The following is a 15,381-nucleotide window of genomic DNA, read 5'->3' on the forward strand; positions in this document are numbered from 1 at the left end:
CGCACTTGCAAGAGTCTTCGGACTTCGTCTTCGTCGACTAAACCGTCCATATGACGACCGTCCAAATAATTTCGGATCAAGGCTTCCACGAGTTGGGAGTCGATGCTTCCCTGGGCTCCATTAAACTGGAATAAGAGAAAAACATGGAATGAGGCAGATTTTCGTAATGATCATTAACTGTTATTTTTTCCCCCTTGTCTTATGAAAGGAACAGTCGTTGTAAGCGGCTTTGGAGAGGATAATTTTTAAAGAAAACTAATGGCGATCTTTCATGGAAGTTATCTTCGTCATACTAATTGCTTCTTGCAATATTTATGAAGACCCTCAGTGGTCAAACTGAAACTGACATTTTCTTAAAGTGAATTGTGGTCTTCCCTAGAAGCGACAGATTTGAAACTTGGCGTGGGATATAATCTAATTTGGTGCGAGACCAGATTAGACGTGGTGAGGAAAATTATTCCGGATCTTGATAAGGCATCCTGGAAAGCTTACTCACCATGAGAGAGTAAAAAAAGACCGGCTATTAGCCTCTTTGCGCTGCACGAAATATGGTTTACGTTTTGCACTTCAAAGGGCGCTTTGTGAGTCAGCCCTAGCAAATAAAGGGCCGATTAGGCCGATCCCTCTTCATTGAAATAAAATGCGTTTGGGCTGTTTTTGGCTAATTCTTTCAAAATCTTGTGTATAATAAGTGACCTGGGACAAATAATGTTCGGAAAAGAAATTGCGTTTAAGGCAAGTCAAAAGCAGTTCTTGTACTAATCTGCCATGTCTCTTCCCGTATTATTTGGCCTGGGTGACGTTGCAAATAAGGGCCCTTATAGAGGAACAACGTTTTATTCAAGGAGGAAGAACGCTCCGAGTCTACGAAAGAATATTAACTTCACGTAAAATTCTCACAAAACCATATTACTTCTCTTCATTCAAGATTGAAAACCAGGTCATAAGGATTCGTTCTTTTTTGTTCCTATTCCTGGAAAATCCGTCCCGGAATCGATATCTTTTATTGAAATTGCGAGAGATTTGAAAATCCTTCGACTTCCCAAAATCTTCCTTCATCAAATTTCATTGCTTAATATCACCTCTTCTCTTACTTAAAATACCAAGCACTACCCTATACCAGTATGCAGTAAAGGTGCATAATTCCTCCTATGGTGTATTACAAAATAATTTCAGTTGCCTTGTTCAATGAATTTGAAGAATGGTTCAACATGACAATTGACTTGAAACTTATCAATGAGTTTGGTCATTTTATGTGGTTTCAAATTGAACAATGTAAAAAATGACGGTCAATTTTTCCGGTAGTAAATTCGATGTGAATTTTCTGACATTGGGATCAGGAAACCTAGGTAAATAGCTGTCATTGACAAGAAAGTAACATAAAACACGTGCTTTGGTGTCTTGTTTTCAAGTTTTGTTTCTGAAATCATTGTCGCAAACTTTCTCTACTAAAACTGGAATGAAAATATTGGGCAAAAAATCATGGCAAATACTGTAGATATTGAATTTTCCAATTCCAATGACATTGAATTGGTCAACTACAGTATGACCGTCGGGCCATATGATACTCCATATTCGGATTGACAGTTGGTTAAATTTCCGTTCTTTTTGAATCCCGCCACCGATAAAGTTCCCGATAATATGACCTGAACGAAATTAAACGGTAAATAGGGATTTATTTCTGCAAGACTGTCTTAAGATAAATTGATTGAAGATAATTTGATGTGGATTAACCCCCTAACTATTGAAATATGAAGTTATGTGTTGATTTGACTGCAACGTGATCTTTGTCCTATTAGTTTTGCATTGGAATTTAAATAAAATCTTATCACTTTAAAAGGAAGCGTGCTCATGCCAGAACATATGCTGAAAAAAAACTAATCATACTTAAAAAAGGAATCCTGTGTTATGGCCTTCTAGATTATGATGAAATTCATCAAGATTAGAAAACGCACCACCACGAGGCAAGGAAAATGCAAATGTTTTACTGTAAAAAGCTCTCATTCAGTTTTTAATCATGAAACATTGCCGGAGGATTGCGCGAGATCAAACCATAAATTGTTTCAAACGCAATCCTGACTAAAAACAAGAAAAGAGTAACTTACCTTAGCTAAATACATTTGATGGTCATCTACAGCAGGGTATCCCCTGATATAGTAGGAACGCCCAGGTCCATGGTATGGATCATAGAAGACGTGGTCCGGATAGAATCCCTCTTCGCTTCTCGCTTGCGGAAACGAGAACACGCTGATCACAATCAAGTCACTGAGAAGAAGCCAGAAGACCCAAGCAGAAATTCCTACGTGAATTGAACTTGGCGGCATCTCGGCATCAACTGACTTGATCTTCACGGCTGCCCGGCCTTTTTACTCACCTTGCCCTCGAACTTGTGAGCGGCATCCCTGGGAGGCCAAGAAAACCTCCCGAAGGATTACACAGGAGCAACAGAGAAAGAGAAGAAGAGGGCACCTCTCGCCCTGATTCTCATGACCGTAGAATGCAGAGTTGCAGACTTGTCGTGGGCAGAGGGCGTGTGCGTGTCAGTGTGTTTGCGTGGGCGGGGGGATTCGACAATGCTCCCTAGAGACTGATTTCTAGGACTCCTGTTGAAGATTAACACCGTTGTGAGGGAACGTTGATGGGCAACCTCTTCTCCATTCATGACAGTGATAAGGCCAGGAATGGTAATCCAAGAGATTTGCTCCAGTTCCGGGGGCATTTCCCGGCTATATGTAGTCTCGTATGTAGATAATAGGAAAGGTTCCTTTGGTCCAGCGAACTTTTCGAAGCTGCCATTAATGGACAGGTGAAAAAAAAATTCATGAATAAAACCTGATAGCTTGAACAATCCTATCAGTTGTCAAGTAAAATTACCAAGTTACATGGAGAGTGACACACATACGCATAGACTTCCTATAAAGTGGGATAAAGTTGATAAAGAAAGGCACCAGTGTTAGCAACTGATTCATTTTCTAAAGATCCCTCCAAAACTGAAGGCAACAAATCATGAATAATCTGATTCAGCAAATTGGTTGCTCCAGCAACCGCACAAATTGAGTGAAAGGCGACAGTATTGTAAGTACCATACAGTTGGTTCATTTTGGCGTAAAAGTAACCCATTTTCCTGTTGTTGTGGACGAATTGTTCCACATAAATGATTTTGCAAATTGAAAAACATACTTGTGGGTTGTGCCTTTTCAAATTGGAGGTAAGAAATGAAGTTATTAATGTTTTCAAGAACCATGTAACGCTTTCAATGCATCAGATTTGAAAATTCAATGTACCACCAAATCAAAATAGTGAAGCATAATTGATGATGGAAAAATTCGAAAGCTTAAACATGTGAAAGAATGGCTGATATGCTTTGAGGGTGCAGGGGAAACGAGCTAGAGGTATACTAATGAGAGCCTCATGTGGCGCGCTATAATAGGAAGAGTACCGTCATAAAAAGCACCATACTTGAAAAAAATGTCTTATATTTTTAAGAGACAAGGTTAAGCCGATGCATTTTCATGGAACTTTATGACAACTAGATTTGAAGATTAATTTTGGCTCAAAATCGACTTTTACCTTCCACGTGGCGTTGTTTGGAGCTAGTATCCTCGAGGAGAATACTGCAAATACTTACATGTTTTTTGTAAAATGATAACTAACTCAATTCTCAATCAGAATTGAGAGAGAACTTCCATTACAGCGTCTCAAAAGCACATGAGGTTATTGAAGTTCTTATGATTGTAACGCATTAGAAACGCGATTTAGTCCGGAAGAATGAAACTCCTTTAACGCAAACTTTTACCTCTTGCAGTACCCTCCATCAATGCCCTCAGAGCAGGGATGAGGAATTATTAAATGCCGTTTTCTACCAACTGGCAGAAACTGGCAAAAATGGCAAAAAAAAAGAAATCTTTGTATCATTCTAAATAATCGTTTTCTAGTATTTACGATAGCTTCCGTTAATTTTTAAGCCTACCTACTTGTATGCAGCTTTGACACGTTGGGATAGGGGGTTGGGATAGGGGTTTGGCATCAAATGTGAGATACAACCACTAAGCATCAGTAGGTCGATTTGAGTCAGGGCTGCCATTTGACCTAAACTTTGTTAAGTCTAAATGACGTCAATTGCATTTGAAAAAGTTATATAGTATTCAATAACCATTTTGATGACTACGTAAAAGCCGGTGATTGTTGTGGAAACTGCAAGTGGTCTATGGATACTTTTATCAACTCAATCAAACCTCTAACAGTATAAATATCAATATTTGAGGAACATTTTGCATTTCTGCCAATGCCATCCCAATATGCTTTTTAACAAAAGACACTTGAAATACTAATCCGACCCTTATGATCCTTCTTGTCTTTGACATCTTTTAAAATCAAGATCGGCCATTTTATATACCGTTGGCCATTTTTGACCACCTTCCACCAATTTCTGCCATTTTTTGTCACTTTCTGCCATATTCGGCCATTTTCTACCACCTTCTGCCACTTGTGGCAGAAAGTGGCAGAAATTCGATCAATCTCGTTTTTTTCCATCGCTGTCTCAGAGTATATGGCGATGTCTGACCTCGAGCAAACTGCTCGCCCAGTTTGGTAAAAATCTTACTTCCCCTTTCAAGCGTATAAGGTTGAGGTCTGGAGAGAGAATTGTCACTTCCAAAATGTATTGAGGCTTTGATTTCGCCACACCTTAAAATATATTCTTGAATCACCTAATTTCAATCAAAAGGAAAATATAATATTTTTCAACCCAATGTAACTTATACGATAAAGTTGAACCAAAATATGGATCAAATAATATCTCGATTAAAATTTTTGCCTCGCAATAAGGGCCTACGCTGCATGAAATATGGTTGCGTTCTGTCCTTCAAAGGGCGCTTTGTGAGTCAGCCAATACCGAGTAAAGGGCAGATCAGGCCGTTTTCTCGTTATTGATTTTATTTTTGAGAAAGGTCGGCGAGGAGATTCGAACTGGGGACCTCTCTACTATTAGGAAACTGCGGTAATCACTACACCACGTCTCCGCCCTTTTACTTTCCTTTCAAAAAACTTTTACTTTTTATGTATCATGATTAATCTATTATTCACTTCATTGGCATAGCAATAAGATGAATCATATTTAAGAATTGAGATCATCAAAAGCAGGAAAAAATAATTTAGTCTTATTTTCTAAATCCAACCTTAATTGGCACCCATATTTCCTGTTTTCAGTGGAGTGAACCAAAAAATCCTTGAAAATCCCGCCGGAAGATCCCATTATGCATCCAGGGTAATAAATAACGGAAACAATCTTGGGGTGTCATTTTTCTCTCTAGATCTCTAGTAAATCTTCACACCCGCCCAACGTCGGGCAGCATAGAACGAATTTTGTCATGCTGGTTTAGAGCTGCCATTTTTCGGTTTGGGATTTCACAGGCGTTTCTAACCGCTACAGGGAAGGTAATCCCCAGTACTATTATCATAAAAGTTTGTAATGACCCTGCCACGCTCTCCACCTACCGCTTTCTCCTGTTCGCGTCTATGCTCTTTTTTTCCAACAAATAGATGTTTTTTCCCGATAACAACTCAGTTTATTAGGTAGTTACCTTCATTATTCATTTCTTTTGGTGACCCCGACGTGATACAATGCTCCCAACCAATGGCTAACGCCCCTCTGGACCGAGCCCCCGCTCCCGGAATGAGCCCACGGTGCTCCAAGTCTGATGGGACTTGGCCCTACCTTCCGGAGGGCCAAGGGCCCCTGCCACGTCACACGCATCGGCGTCCGGGCCAACCACGCATCGGCCTGCCGGCCAATCATGCATCGGCCTGCCGGCCAATCATGCATCGGCCTACCTTGCTCTCAACCCAAGATGAACCAACCACATGAAATGGATCGATCATCACCTAACTTTTGCCAAAAATAAACAGTTTCATCACCAGATTTTTGGGGCTCCAAAGAAAAATAACCAAATATTTAAATGCAATCACCTCATAAGCTTTGTTGTTATTTATAGGGCCGGCCAAAATTTGAAGATTAATATGATCTTTATTGACAGCAAATTTGCATTAAAAAATCGACCGAATTTGCACAAAAATTAGCAAATAAACTTTTCAAAACATAGGCACCAACACGTTTTGGAGGTTGTAAGGCCTGCTTTTGCCTTCCCTATCAAGCAACACCTAGATGAAAAGGAAAATTATATCACAATATCTTCAAGGACTAGCTCGGTCCGCCAACTCAAATTCGTTGGTAGACCAAATATCATATAAAGATTGAAAGGTAATAAATTGACGAATTATAGCCTTTCATTTTGATAGTATTGTGGGATTACATTCCCTGTAGCGGTTAGAAAAGCCCGTCAAAAAACAAATAAGAAAAAAGACATACTATAGTACAGACGTAGTGATCATAAACGAAATTTCATAATATAGTGTATGTGATAACTCCAACCTAACCTAGCTATTGAACATTAGATACTACTTTAACCATAAACATACACCTAATGTTCCAGCCAGTGTTTAATAGTTCTTTTCATTTTCCTCGCCCTCCTCTCCTTGTGGACAAACAAACGGAGAAATACAAGAATACCCTCTAAAATGAACTGACAATAACAAGGCATTTTTGCTGAATAACTAATTGCTGATCTATTCTAACACCATAAGAATACCACCAAGCCTTCTGAGAAACCTTTCAAATCCTGTACGGTTATAATTAGAAATGTGTGGTTGGATATATCGCACATTTAAGCCCAAAGATAGTATCACAATACTAACTCTGTACAAGTCGATTGTTCAGCCACATCTTGAATATGCTTTACCCATTTGGTCTCAAAGGTTGGCCAGATCAGTCAATAGCCATATTCCCACACTCTATTTGGAAGGTGAATCAGATGTCCTCGAGGATAGGCCTAACACACTTCAACTATGCTTAAAACTTGTGCCTTACTGCCAAATCAAATGTTTCTGTTAGATTGTATTCGGGCACAAATCATTTGACGAATGGTTTTCTCGATTGATTAATCTACCTGGTTTAAAATTTGATTAAAAAGGTCAAATGCGGTAATTTCTGGACAAACAATGAATTGATTTCATTTTGCCGCAACCTTTGGACCTTCAAACGAGTAAATACAGAATAACAGGAAGGTAATCGCCAGTTAGCGCCATGGAAAACATTTTGGATTGATTTTGCTTTACGAAATGACAGAGACATGAACAATGCTCTCAACTTCATGCTCTTTGAGTCACCACAAGAACCAAATATTCATGAGGAATAAAACGCTAATTCCAGTTCTAGTAGACGTTGAGGTGATGGCGATTCAAAGAAAAACTCTTTTGAAATTTTGAAAATGGATTTTCCACGGGAACACTCCCGGTAGCGGTAAGGAAGTCCGCAAAAAAAATTGAAATGAAAGTCAAATTATTCAGGTCTCTGTGTGTAGTGTTGTTGCTTGTGTGGCTTGTTGTCGCCTCCTCCTTATAGTACATATGCACGAAAATACAGAGTTTAAGTAAGCATTTATTGTATATAACCATCTCATCCAGCCGGATATTCAATCTATCACATCATTGCCCAAATGTATTGAGCGATAACTTTTGAGGAAGTGTAGTGTGGCTTGATTGGCTGGTTGCCACCTCCTACTTATTGTATGGCATATTAGTGCTTGGGCGAGTCTGGCAAAAGTCGGACATGTACGATTTCTCTGATTTTTGACTTTTTGTCGGACTCGAGTCCCGAACACCACAAGTCCTTGACCGAGAAGGACAGCTTGTGTCCGGACATCACCTCAAGAATTTTCCCAACATTGTTGGACACTACCCTTGCCAGCCCGATGGTGAGGGGCTCTGCTTCGCATAGAAAATGCGTCCATCCATTGTTGGCATATTGGGGCACGCACATTTATCGTTTGAGGAACTTGGTGAAGGTGGCTTCGGCGGATTTGAGGGCGAATTGGGCGGAGTTTGGGAGCCACAGGTGAAGGCCGTAAAGGAAAATTAGGGTAGTGCAGATCCGGATGAGTTGAAAGAGTATAGGAAAGGGAAAATTCTTGGTGGGGAGTTTTTCGCAGATGTATCTGATCCTGGCCCTGGCCCTAGATTTCTAGACGCTGGATGTCGGACGACCGACCACTCGGTTGGCTAAACAGTATAATAAACCGGTTTGTAATGAATTCCCAGGAGACCATCCATTGTCTTGTTTTGCCAGCCGAGTGGTCGGTCGTCCGACATCCAGTGTCTAGGAATCTATGCCCTGGCCCTAGTTATTGCCAAGTTGAAATGGTTTGTAACTAAAAGTTGGGAGGGGAAGGTGAAACCGACATAGTTAAATTGTTTGACAATTTCTATCGTGCTATTGCTGATATGGAAAGAGGTGAGAGGCAGACGACCTTTATAGAAAAGCATGGCCTTCATCGTAATGGTATTGGCTTGAAGGCCGTTCTCTTGGCAATGACCGTGGAGACCATTAATGGTATTTTGTAATTCCACGGCTGAATCTGCCAAGAGAACCAGGTCATCTCATATTGAATATATTAAACAGGAAAATTATTGATGGTGGTGTGTGAGGGCTTCGGGCAGGTCGGATACATATTCAGTTGTAGATGTGGAAGTTACTCCCAATAGGAAAGTTTAGATATTTCTGTGATCCATCGAGTGAAGCGCCCTTAAACGGCTCGAAACGTTGAAATTATTCCCAGCAATCCAAAATTGGCGGATAGGACTGTTGTCACGTAGAAACAATGGATCACAAAAGTAGAGATATTATTGTGTAAATATCAACAGCCGGCTTAGTGACTAAAGATATGGATTTTCCACGGCAACACTCTGAATAGGACGCAAGGAGAGAATGCTCTTTCATAAGTAAAGTATCAGTGGCTTGTTTATCAAGCATTAATAAACTACTGATAAGAGGGGTTTCACAACATTTTTTCATGCAGAGGCTTGAACCATTAAAACTAATGGACGTATTTCTTCACTATTATGGGGACCTTACTATGAACATAAACCTGTTAGGCCTGTGTTCAAACTTCATCATACCTTGATTCTGTAATGGAGGTTCTCATTAATGCAAAGCCCCTCTTGAAAACACCGAGACGTCAAAGCTCCGGAGGAATTTCTTTTAGAAATGAAGCACACCTTCTTGAGCACGATCAAAAATGGAGGGCAATATTGATAGCACTTTGTCTACAAGGAATATTCATCTTGCTCAAGAATTGGGCTTATTTGGAGCCCTCTCTTTAGTGTTGGGCAATGTCATCGGAAGTGGAATATTTGTGACCCCGGGGAACGTGCTCAAAGGCAGGTTCATCCATGTCGTTTTTATTAAATGCAAGGTTTAGAGCATCAAGTGTTGTAGGGTCTGGAAGCGTGGCAATGTCATTCGTGGTTTGGATTGTGGCCGGCATCATTTCAATAATGGGTAAGAAAAGTCTCGTTGCTTATTCATAGAAATCTTCATATTAGCATATGTTTGTGCACCAATCCACCTAAAAAGATCTTACTCATGAGAATGGTTGCATATACTTATGGACAGATTATTGTAACTAATCCATGACAAATGAATCGGTTTTCCTTTCGATTGTCCGACTAACCCAGAGATCCGTCAAAACTCGGTCTTTCTCCGAAGGGATATTCGTGCAAAAATAATCTAAATCTTGAGAATTTAATAATCATGTTTCAAGAAAGGATACAAGTAACTCTCTAACAACGTGACACTAGGAGCCAAATAGCCATGGACAACAGTCACTAGGATCGAGGCTAAAACTACTATTTATGGACCAAGTCCGTCCCAAATGGACTTTCCCTCAATTTCGGATGATACTTAAACATCATCCGGCATATTATTCTGCGACGGCCAATCATCGACACAACAACTGGAATACAGAAACAATGTCCATGTTGCTATGCATTTATTGTTTAGGAGGCCTGGTTTTCCGAGCTTGGTTCCATGATCCCCGGGCTGGATCCGAGTACTCGTACCAACTCAATGGATTAGGAGCTTACCCGCTTTCTTGTTTGCTGGCACATTTGTATTCTTGGTGAAGCCCACGAGTTCTTCAATTGGTTGTCAGGTGTTTGCTAACTACGGCTTGACTTTATTCTTGGACCCAGAGGACCCCAATAACACGATGTGGATCAAAGTCATTTCCGTGGCATGCATCGGTGAGTAGGGGTACAACGAATACGTAAATTTATCTTATTTTTCAATCGCTTTTTTGTCTCTGTAGTGATCCATTCCTCTTTGGGATTGTGAGTTTGAAGATATATTCTCAGGTCCAAATTTTCACCACACTCACCAAAGTAGCGGCCATTTTGTTAATCATATGTGGAGGTCTTTTCAATCTTATCCAAGGTAGGACTTTTCTTTGACTTGTGCGTGTTCCGTGTCTCAAAAGTGGACCCGAAATATCTTTATTGTTACCCTTTACCCCTGATTATTGGCCTTGGAGACTTGTACCATTCATTTTGAAGAACCCCTCATGAGGACTGTTCATGACACAGGAGGGACATTTTTCCCACACGCGGAAATAATTTCTAATCATTAACCTCATCTCACTATAAGTGTGTGCACAATTACATTTTCATTTATACCTTTTATTGATAAATGTATACGTTGAAAATTGACTAGGTTATTTAATAATCTAACACTATTCTATACTGAACACCTTTTTTTCATTTCGGCTACTCAAGTGGTTTGTTTTTCGACCATATGAATCTAATGGATCTTGTTTCGGCACTCCGATATATATATTTCTAAATGCTCATGACACTCACGTTCTCTTAAAACGCGAGTAGGTAAGTGACACTTGTTTGACCCACTTTCATTTTGCACTTCCACATTTCCAGGTTATCATGAAAACTTTACAGAGCGTTTTTGGGACCGAGTTCCATCCACCTCAGAGACGTCATTTGAATCTATTAGTAATGCCTTTTTCTCTGCCTTATACGCACTTAACGGTTGGCAAATTGCTGGAGATTTGGCTGAAGAAATCAGGAAACCAAAGAGGTTAGTTTTGGTTCTAGGTTTAAAAGCCTTCGGACTAACTAGAAAAACAAGAACCTTCTGCGCTCGGAAATGAATGTGATCTACTGGGCTTAATCCAAAGTCATGGTGCTTTGAATTTATTTTCAATTTTATCCTAGGGAGGGCATCATCGATTTCGATTTCGTCAGCTTTTAAAGTTGATTTTCGTTTCATGCAATCTTTTTTGATAAGACATTGATTGTAGAACCTTTGCCAATTCTGAATCACAAGGAATTGTCAATCGAAATAATAGGCCTACGGCATTTCATTTTAGAAACGTTCCATTGTCGCTCATCATAGGAATCACCTCTATCCTCATCATGTATATTTTTGGTCAACATTTCCTACCTGAGTGCCCTCACACCAGATGAATTAATTCTATCCCCATCTGTGGCCGCAGATTGGGCCAAGGCCACGTTGGAAAAAACCACTGGAGTGATTGGGAACTTTAGTGCCCATGGTGGTTACTATCACAGTGGCTTTGTCCTCGTTTGGTGGAACGCTTAGTGGACCTAGCCGGGACTAGGTAGCTAATAAAGGGTTAATTAGAGTTTATTTTGCACAAAATTTGTTTTTTTTGTATTTCCGAATCAGGTTGATTTTTGCGGCTGGTCGCGAGGGACATCTTCCAAGAATGATGTCATACCTTCATACGTCCTTCAGAACTCCAATACTGTCCGTATTATTAAATGTAAGGCAAAAAGGTATTTCTTTACATGAAACATCTTGTTTTCCGAAAAAACAATACGTAGTTAAATCTAGAGAATTCTAAGTATGCGAAAAATGTTCTATGACGATATTGATTAACTCGGCGAAAGGCATACTTGCACTTTCATAAATTGTCGCAAAAAGTAAGCAAGCTTCGGTCGTGGAATTATCATCGGGGATAAAAGTACTTTTAAAGTTTAGTACCGATCTTTGGTGATAATAGGATTCTTACTTTAAATCTTTCAAGAATTATATATATTTCAAATGAAGGTAAATTAAACTAATGAATAAATAAATAAACAAAAGTCGAAATTGTGATCAGTTTTTACTCGAGGGCCATAATCTTTCTCCATACACACTCTTCTTCTGATATCTTTGACCATGAACAACTAAAGGTAAAAGAAAATTTTACAGCTACACTAGTTCAATTTTTGACAAGAATTCCAGATCAGCCAACTTAGATAGGCTAGCCTGGTCTGCCAACAAAAATTCGTTGGAACACCAAATATTATTTATAATGTAAACAATAAAAAATAGACAAAATATAAATCTTATTGACAATAGAACTGGGGATGACGTTCCATATAAGTGTTAAAATAGTCTCGTGAAACAAATCGTAATTGAAGCCCCAAAGGAGTCCTTGGTATTCACAAGTACAACTAAATTATCTATACAGGTTGCTGGATTTGGCCTCACTTCGGTTGTGAGGCCATTAGCATTGGCCCACTTTGGTAGAAGTCATTGTAAACGATCTACCATCAACAGAGGAGCACAAATTAGCAAAAAATATTGGTTAGCAATTGTTTGAAACGATTTCAAAAGTCTTAAAAAAGGTTAACAACAATTAAAATATAGAATTTTTTTTTGTATTTAGAGAGGCTTAATATCAGTTTCAGGGCGTCGTTTTTGCCGTAACAAACATAAATCATAGTATCATTTTCATGGTGACAAATCATCAAATTATGGATTGAAAGTGGCATTTTGTCATAGGGCATGAGTAATTGTAAAGGCCATCACTTGTCTCCAAAAAACCTAGGTTAGACTTTTTCTAGTTACATTGGGCCAAACTTGTTTTAAACTTGCAAACGATTTTTGCCATTTTTCACCATTGACCATCACTTAGGTTTCGTTTGTGTTGGAGCTCTTGTCAAAGAGTATATATTGAAAATACATAGAACATACTGAATAAACGTTCACCTACATTTCCGTACAAAATTTGGTGGCAAAAATTGCATTCTTCGGCGGAAAGAAAATCTGCAAAGTTGTTAATCTGAACTATTTTAACTAATGGTCTTGTTTCTCTTTACCAGTATTCTAATTACAAATGTACTTACGAGCATTAGTTTCGTACCGGATCAGTTTGAAAGCCATGGATTATACTATTAAAGATAAAATCTATATTATACAAAATTCTAATTTTCAAAATATCTGGTCTCCCACGACACAAAACTCTTCAAATCAACCGACACACTTTTAACGTAATAAACACGAATACCACAACCAAATGCATCTTTTCTCCTAATAATGGATACAATCAAAATTTTATGAGAGATTACAATATATTCCAGCTAAAAGCTTTTTTGAGATTCCCATTTTTTCAAGCCATGGAGCCAAAAAGATGTACAACTTTAACGATATAGAACTAAAAAAAATATTCAGTAAATGATTTTAAACATTACTCCGTTTATCAGTATGAATCAGGTGCGAGAATTCGGTGCTTGAAATTCTTTATGAAAAAAAACAATAACAATGGGTTGAGGCTCTTTAGGTTTCTTTATCTGAAGAAGGCAGTAGATTTTACAAGCAATGAAGGCGAACAAAACAATCCTTCTTTGGGTTTAGAATTCAGAGTTCTTATTAGCTATTTATCTCTTTCTGATTTCATTTAACACTTAAACGCACGTTTTCATCCCTGGTTGGTCAGTAGAACAATACGAAGTGTGTTACACACTACGGATATTCAGGTTCTTTTGAGTCATATATTATACGCTGATCTAGGAAGTGTCAAAGCGTAGTTTTTTGAAATAAATAAAATTATGCCAAGTAATGACTATATACGAATGACCTGAATTTGCTCTGTTAATATATACTTGACAAATTAAGCGAAACAAATTCTGGATCTCGTCAAGTATGCTCAATTTTTTATCACGGTTGTTGAGCAATGGCGCCATGAATAAAACCCAGGGATCATCCAGATTTTCCAAACTTCTGGCATTAAAGGATAGAAATACAGTCGGGTGTTTAAGCCAAATAATTGATCTTTAATTTTTTGAGTCGTGGAGGAACTTAATACTTCGCTGACAAGTTACTGGTACTTTAGGACTTCTTCAGGTCAAATTATTTTCGTTGTATTTATGTCATGTACGTATTTCGGGCTGCTGTGATAGGAATAAAATAAACGTCGCGGTGTTAATAAACACAACGCGCAGCAACCCTTAAGCCGATGACTTGTTTTCAAGGGGTTTTTAGGAGAAAAATGATTGTACTAAAAATGTTAGTGATATAAAGAGATGGTAAAAATAGAACAATTTATAAAAGTCTGGAGGTTCTAAAATAATTAAGTTCTTGGAGGACAGTGTGAATTGAAAATGCTGACCTTCCCCGACCAGCGCGTGTCGTATTTTCCAAAGGTATCAGGCGGAGTCAATGACATATTGGATTGGCAGGATAACAGTTTTTTCCATTTTACAAATACTGGGATATAAGGCAGTAATTGATTCATATATAAACGAAGAGGCCCACTGTTTTTACAGAGTTCTTGACTAGATATTGTTAAATTCGTATGGACATTGAAGTCATTCCATGTTTTTGCAAATTTGAAAAGTGGCAGGTTTTGAATCCATTTCAATTTTAGTAAGAGGCAAGTAAAAGTAGATATCACCTCCCCTGCAGGTTTTAAAAATTGTAGCTACGTGATTTAGAACTACATTTTACTGATTTTGAGAGATACATTGTATTTTAGTTGGTAATTTTGGCAAGATTCTTGGAGTTTTCAAAATTGAAAGACTTTTAAATATCTTCCACCTCGTGTGTGCTTTTCGCTTTGCCCCTGCTATCCAGCGCATAGCGACTTCTTTTGGCATTATGTTTAGGCTAAACTATTGAAGCATGAATGTGAGACAAATTTCCAGGCCGTATTCCATTCTTACGTCTGATAGAGCATTGTACATTGATTTGCGCACGTATCATGGCGTAAGCGACTTCTATACGGTCCACGCAAAGAAGGTGCTGCTGAGATTTTCCCTTACCGATTTTCCTTCTTGCATTTACTATGGTGCCTTCCAATTACTTTATTTAATCGTCTACAATGAGTGACCTAAAAATTATTGCGACATCTTTTTTTTGGGTTCCCACCCAACTTGCCTCTATTCTGGAAGTTGCTTACCATTACAGCATTCACTGATACGGGGCGACGTATTAGGCCAAGCTCTCGGACAAGGTGCTTCCTTATGTTTGCTGGTACCAGTATAGCCAGCGATGCAAGTTGGAGCTTTAACCAGTGGTTTTGAGAAGCTTACCTTGCTTTCAGGCAGTTGCTTATATGCAGGAAAGAGGTCAGCTGTTCGTTTCAAACCGAGTTTCGAAAAACTGCCAATCTTGCATCACTGGCATTTGGCAGGCAAGTTTGCTTTGCTGGTACCAGCGCTTGGCCTGATCTAACATGTCCCGCATTA

The 15,381-nt window shown here is 38.9% G+C and overlaps 1 protein-coding gene and 1 long non-coding RNA gene across 2 annotated transcripts in view; one reads left to right on the forward strand and one right to left on the reverse strand.

Moving 5' to 3' along the window:
* The window catches only part of LOC131880684 (uncharacterized), a 3,564-nt gene extending 247 nt beyond the window's left edge, over positions 1-3,317 (reverse strand). Inside the window, exons 1-2 of the mRNA XM_059227367.1 lie at positions 2,106-3,317; positions 6-125 (exon numbers count right to left, since the gene is read on the reverse strand). Of these exons, the coding sequence (XP_059083350.1) occupies positions 6-125; positions 2,106-2,324 (339 nt within the window). The 5' untranslated portion in view covers positions 2,325-3,317. The remainder of the gene's footprint in view (positions 1-5; positions 126-2,105) is intronic.
* A 6,865-nt stretch (positions 3,318-10,182) lies between these two features.
* Positions 10,183-11,794, forward strand: LOC131880743 (uncharacterized). Its single transcript, XR_009373290.1, has 4 exons — positions 10,183-10,327; positions 10,822-10,981; positions 11,274-11,525; positions 11,594-11,794. It is a non-coding gene; the product is annotated as an uncharacterized LOC131880743 (long non-coding RNA).
* Positions 11,795-15,381: the final 3,587 nt, after the last annotated feature.

This window comes from Tigriopus californicus, chromosome 5, assembly GCF_007210705.1.
Source record: "Tigriopus californicus strain San Diego chromosome 5, Tcal_SD_v2.1, whole genome shotgun sequence".
Lineage (NCBI taxonomy): Eukaryota > Metazoa > Arthropoda > Copepoda > Harpacticoida > Harpacticidae > Tigriopus > Tigriopus californicus.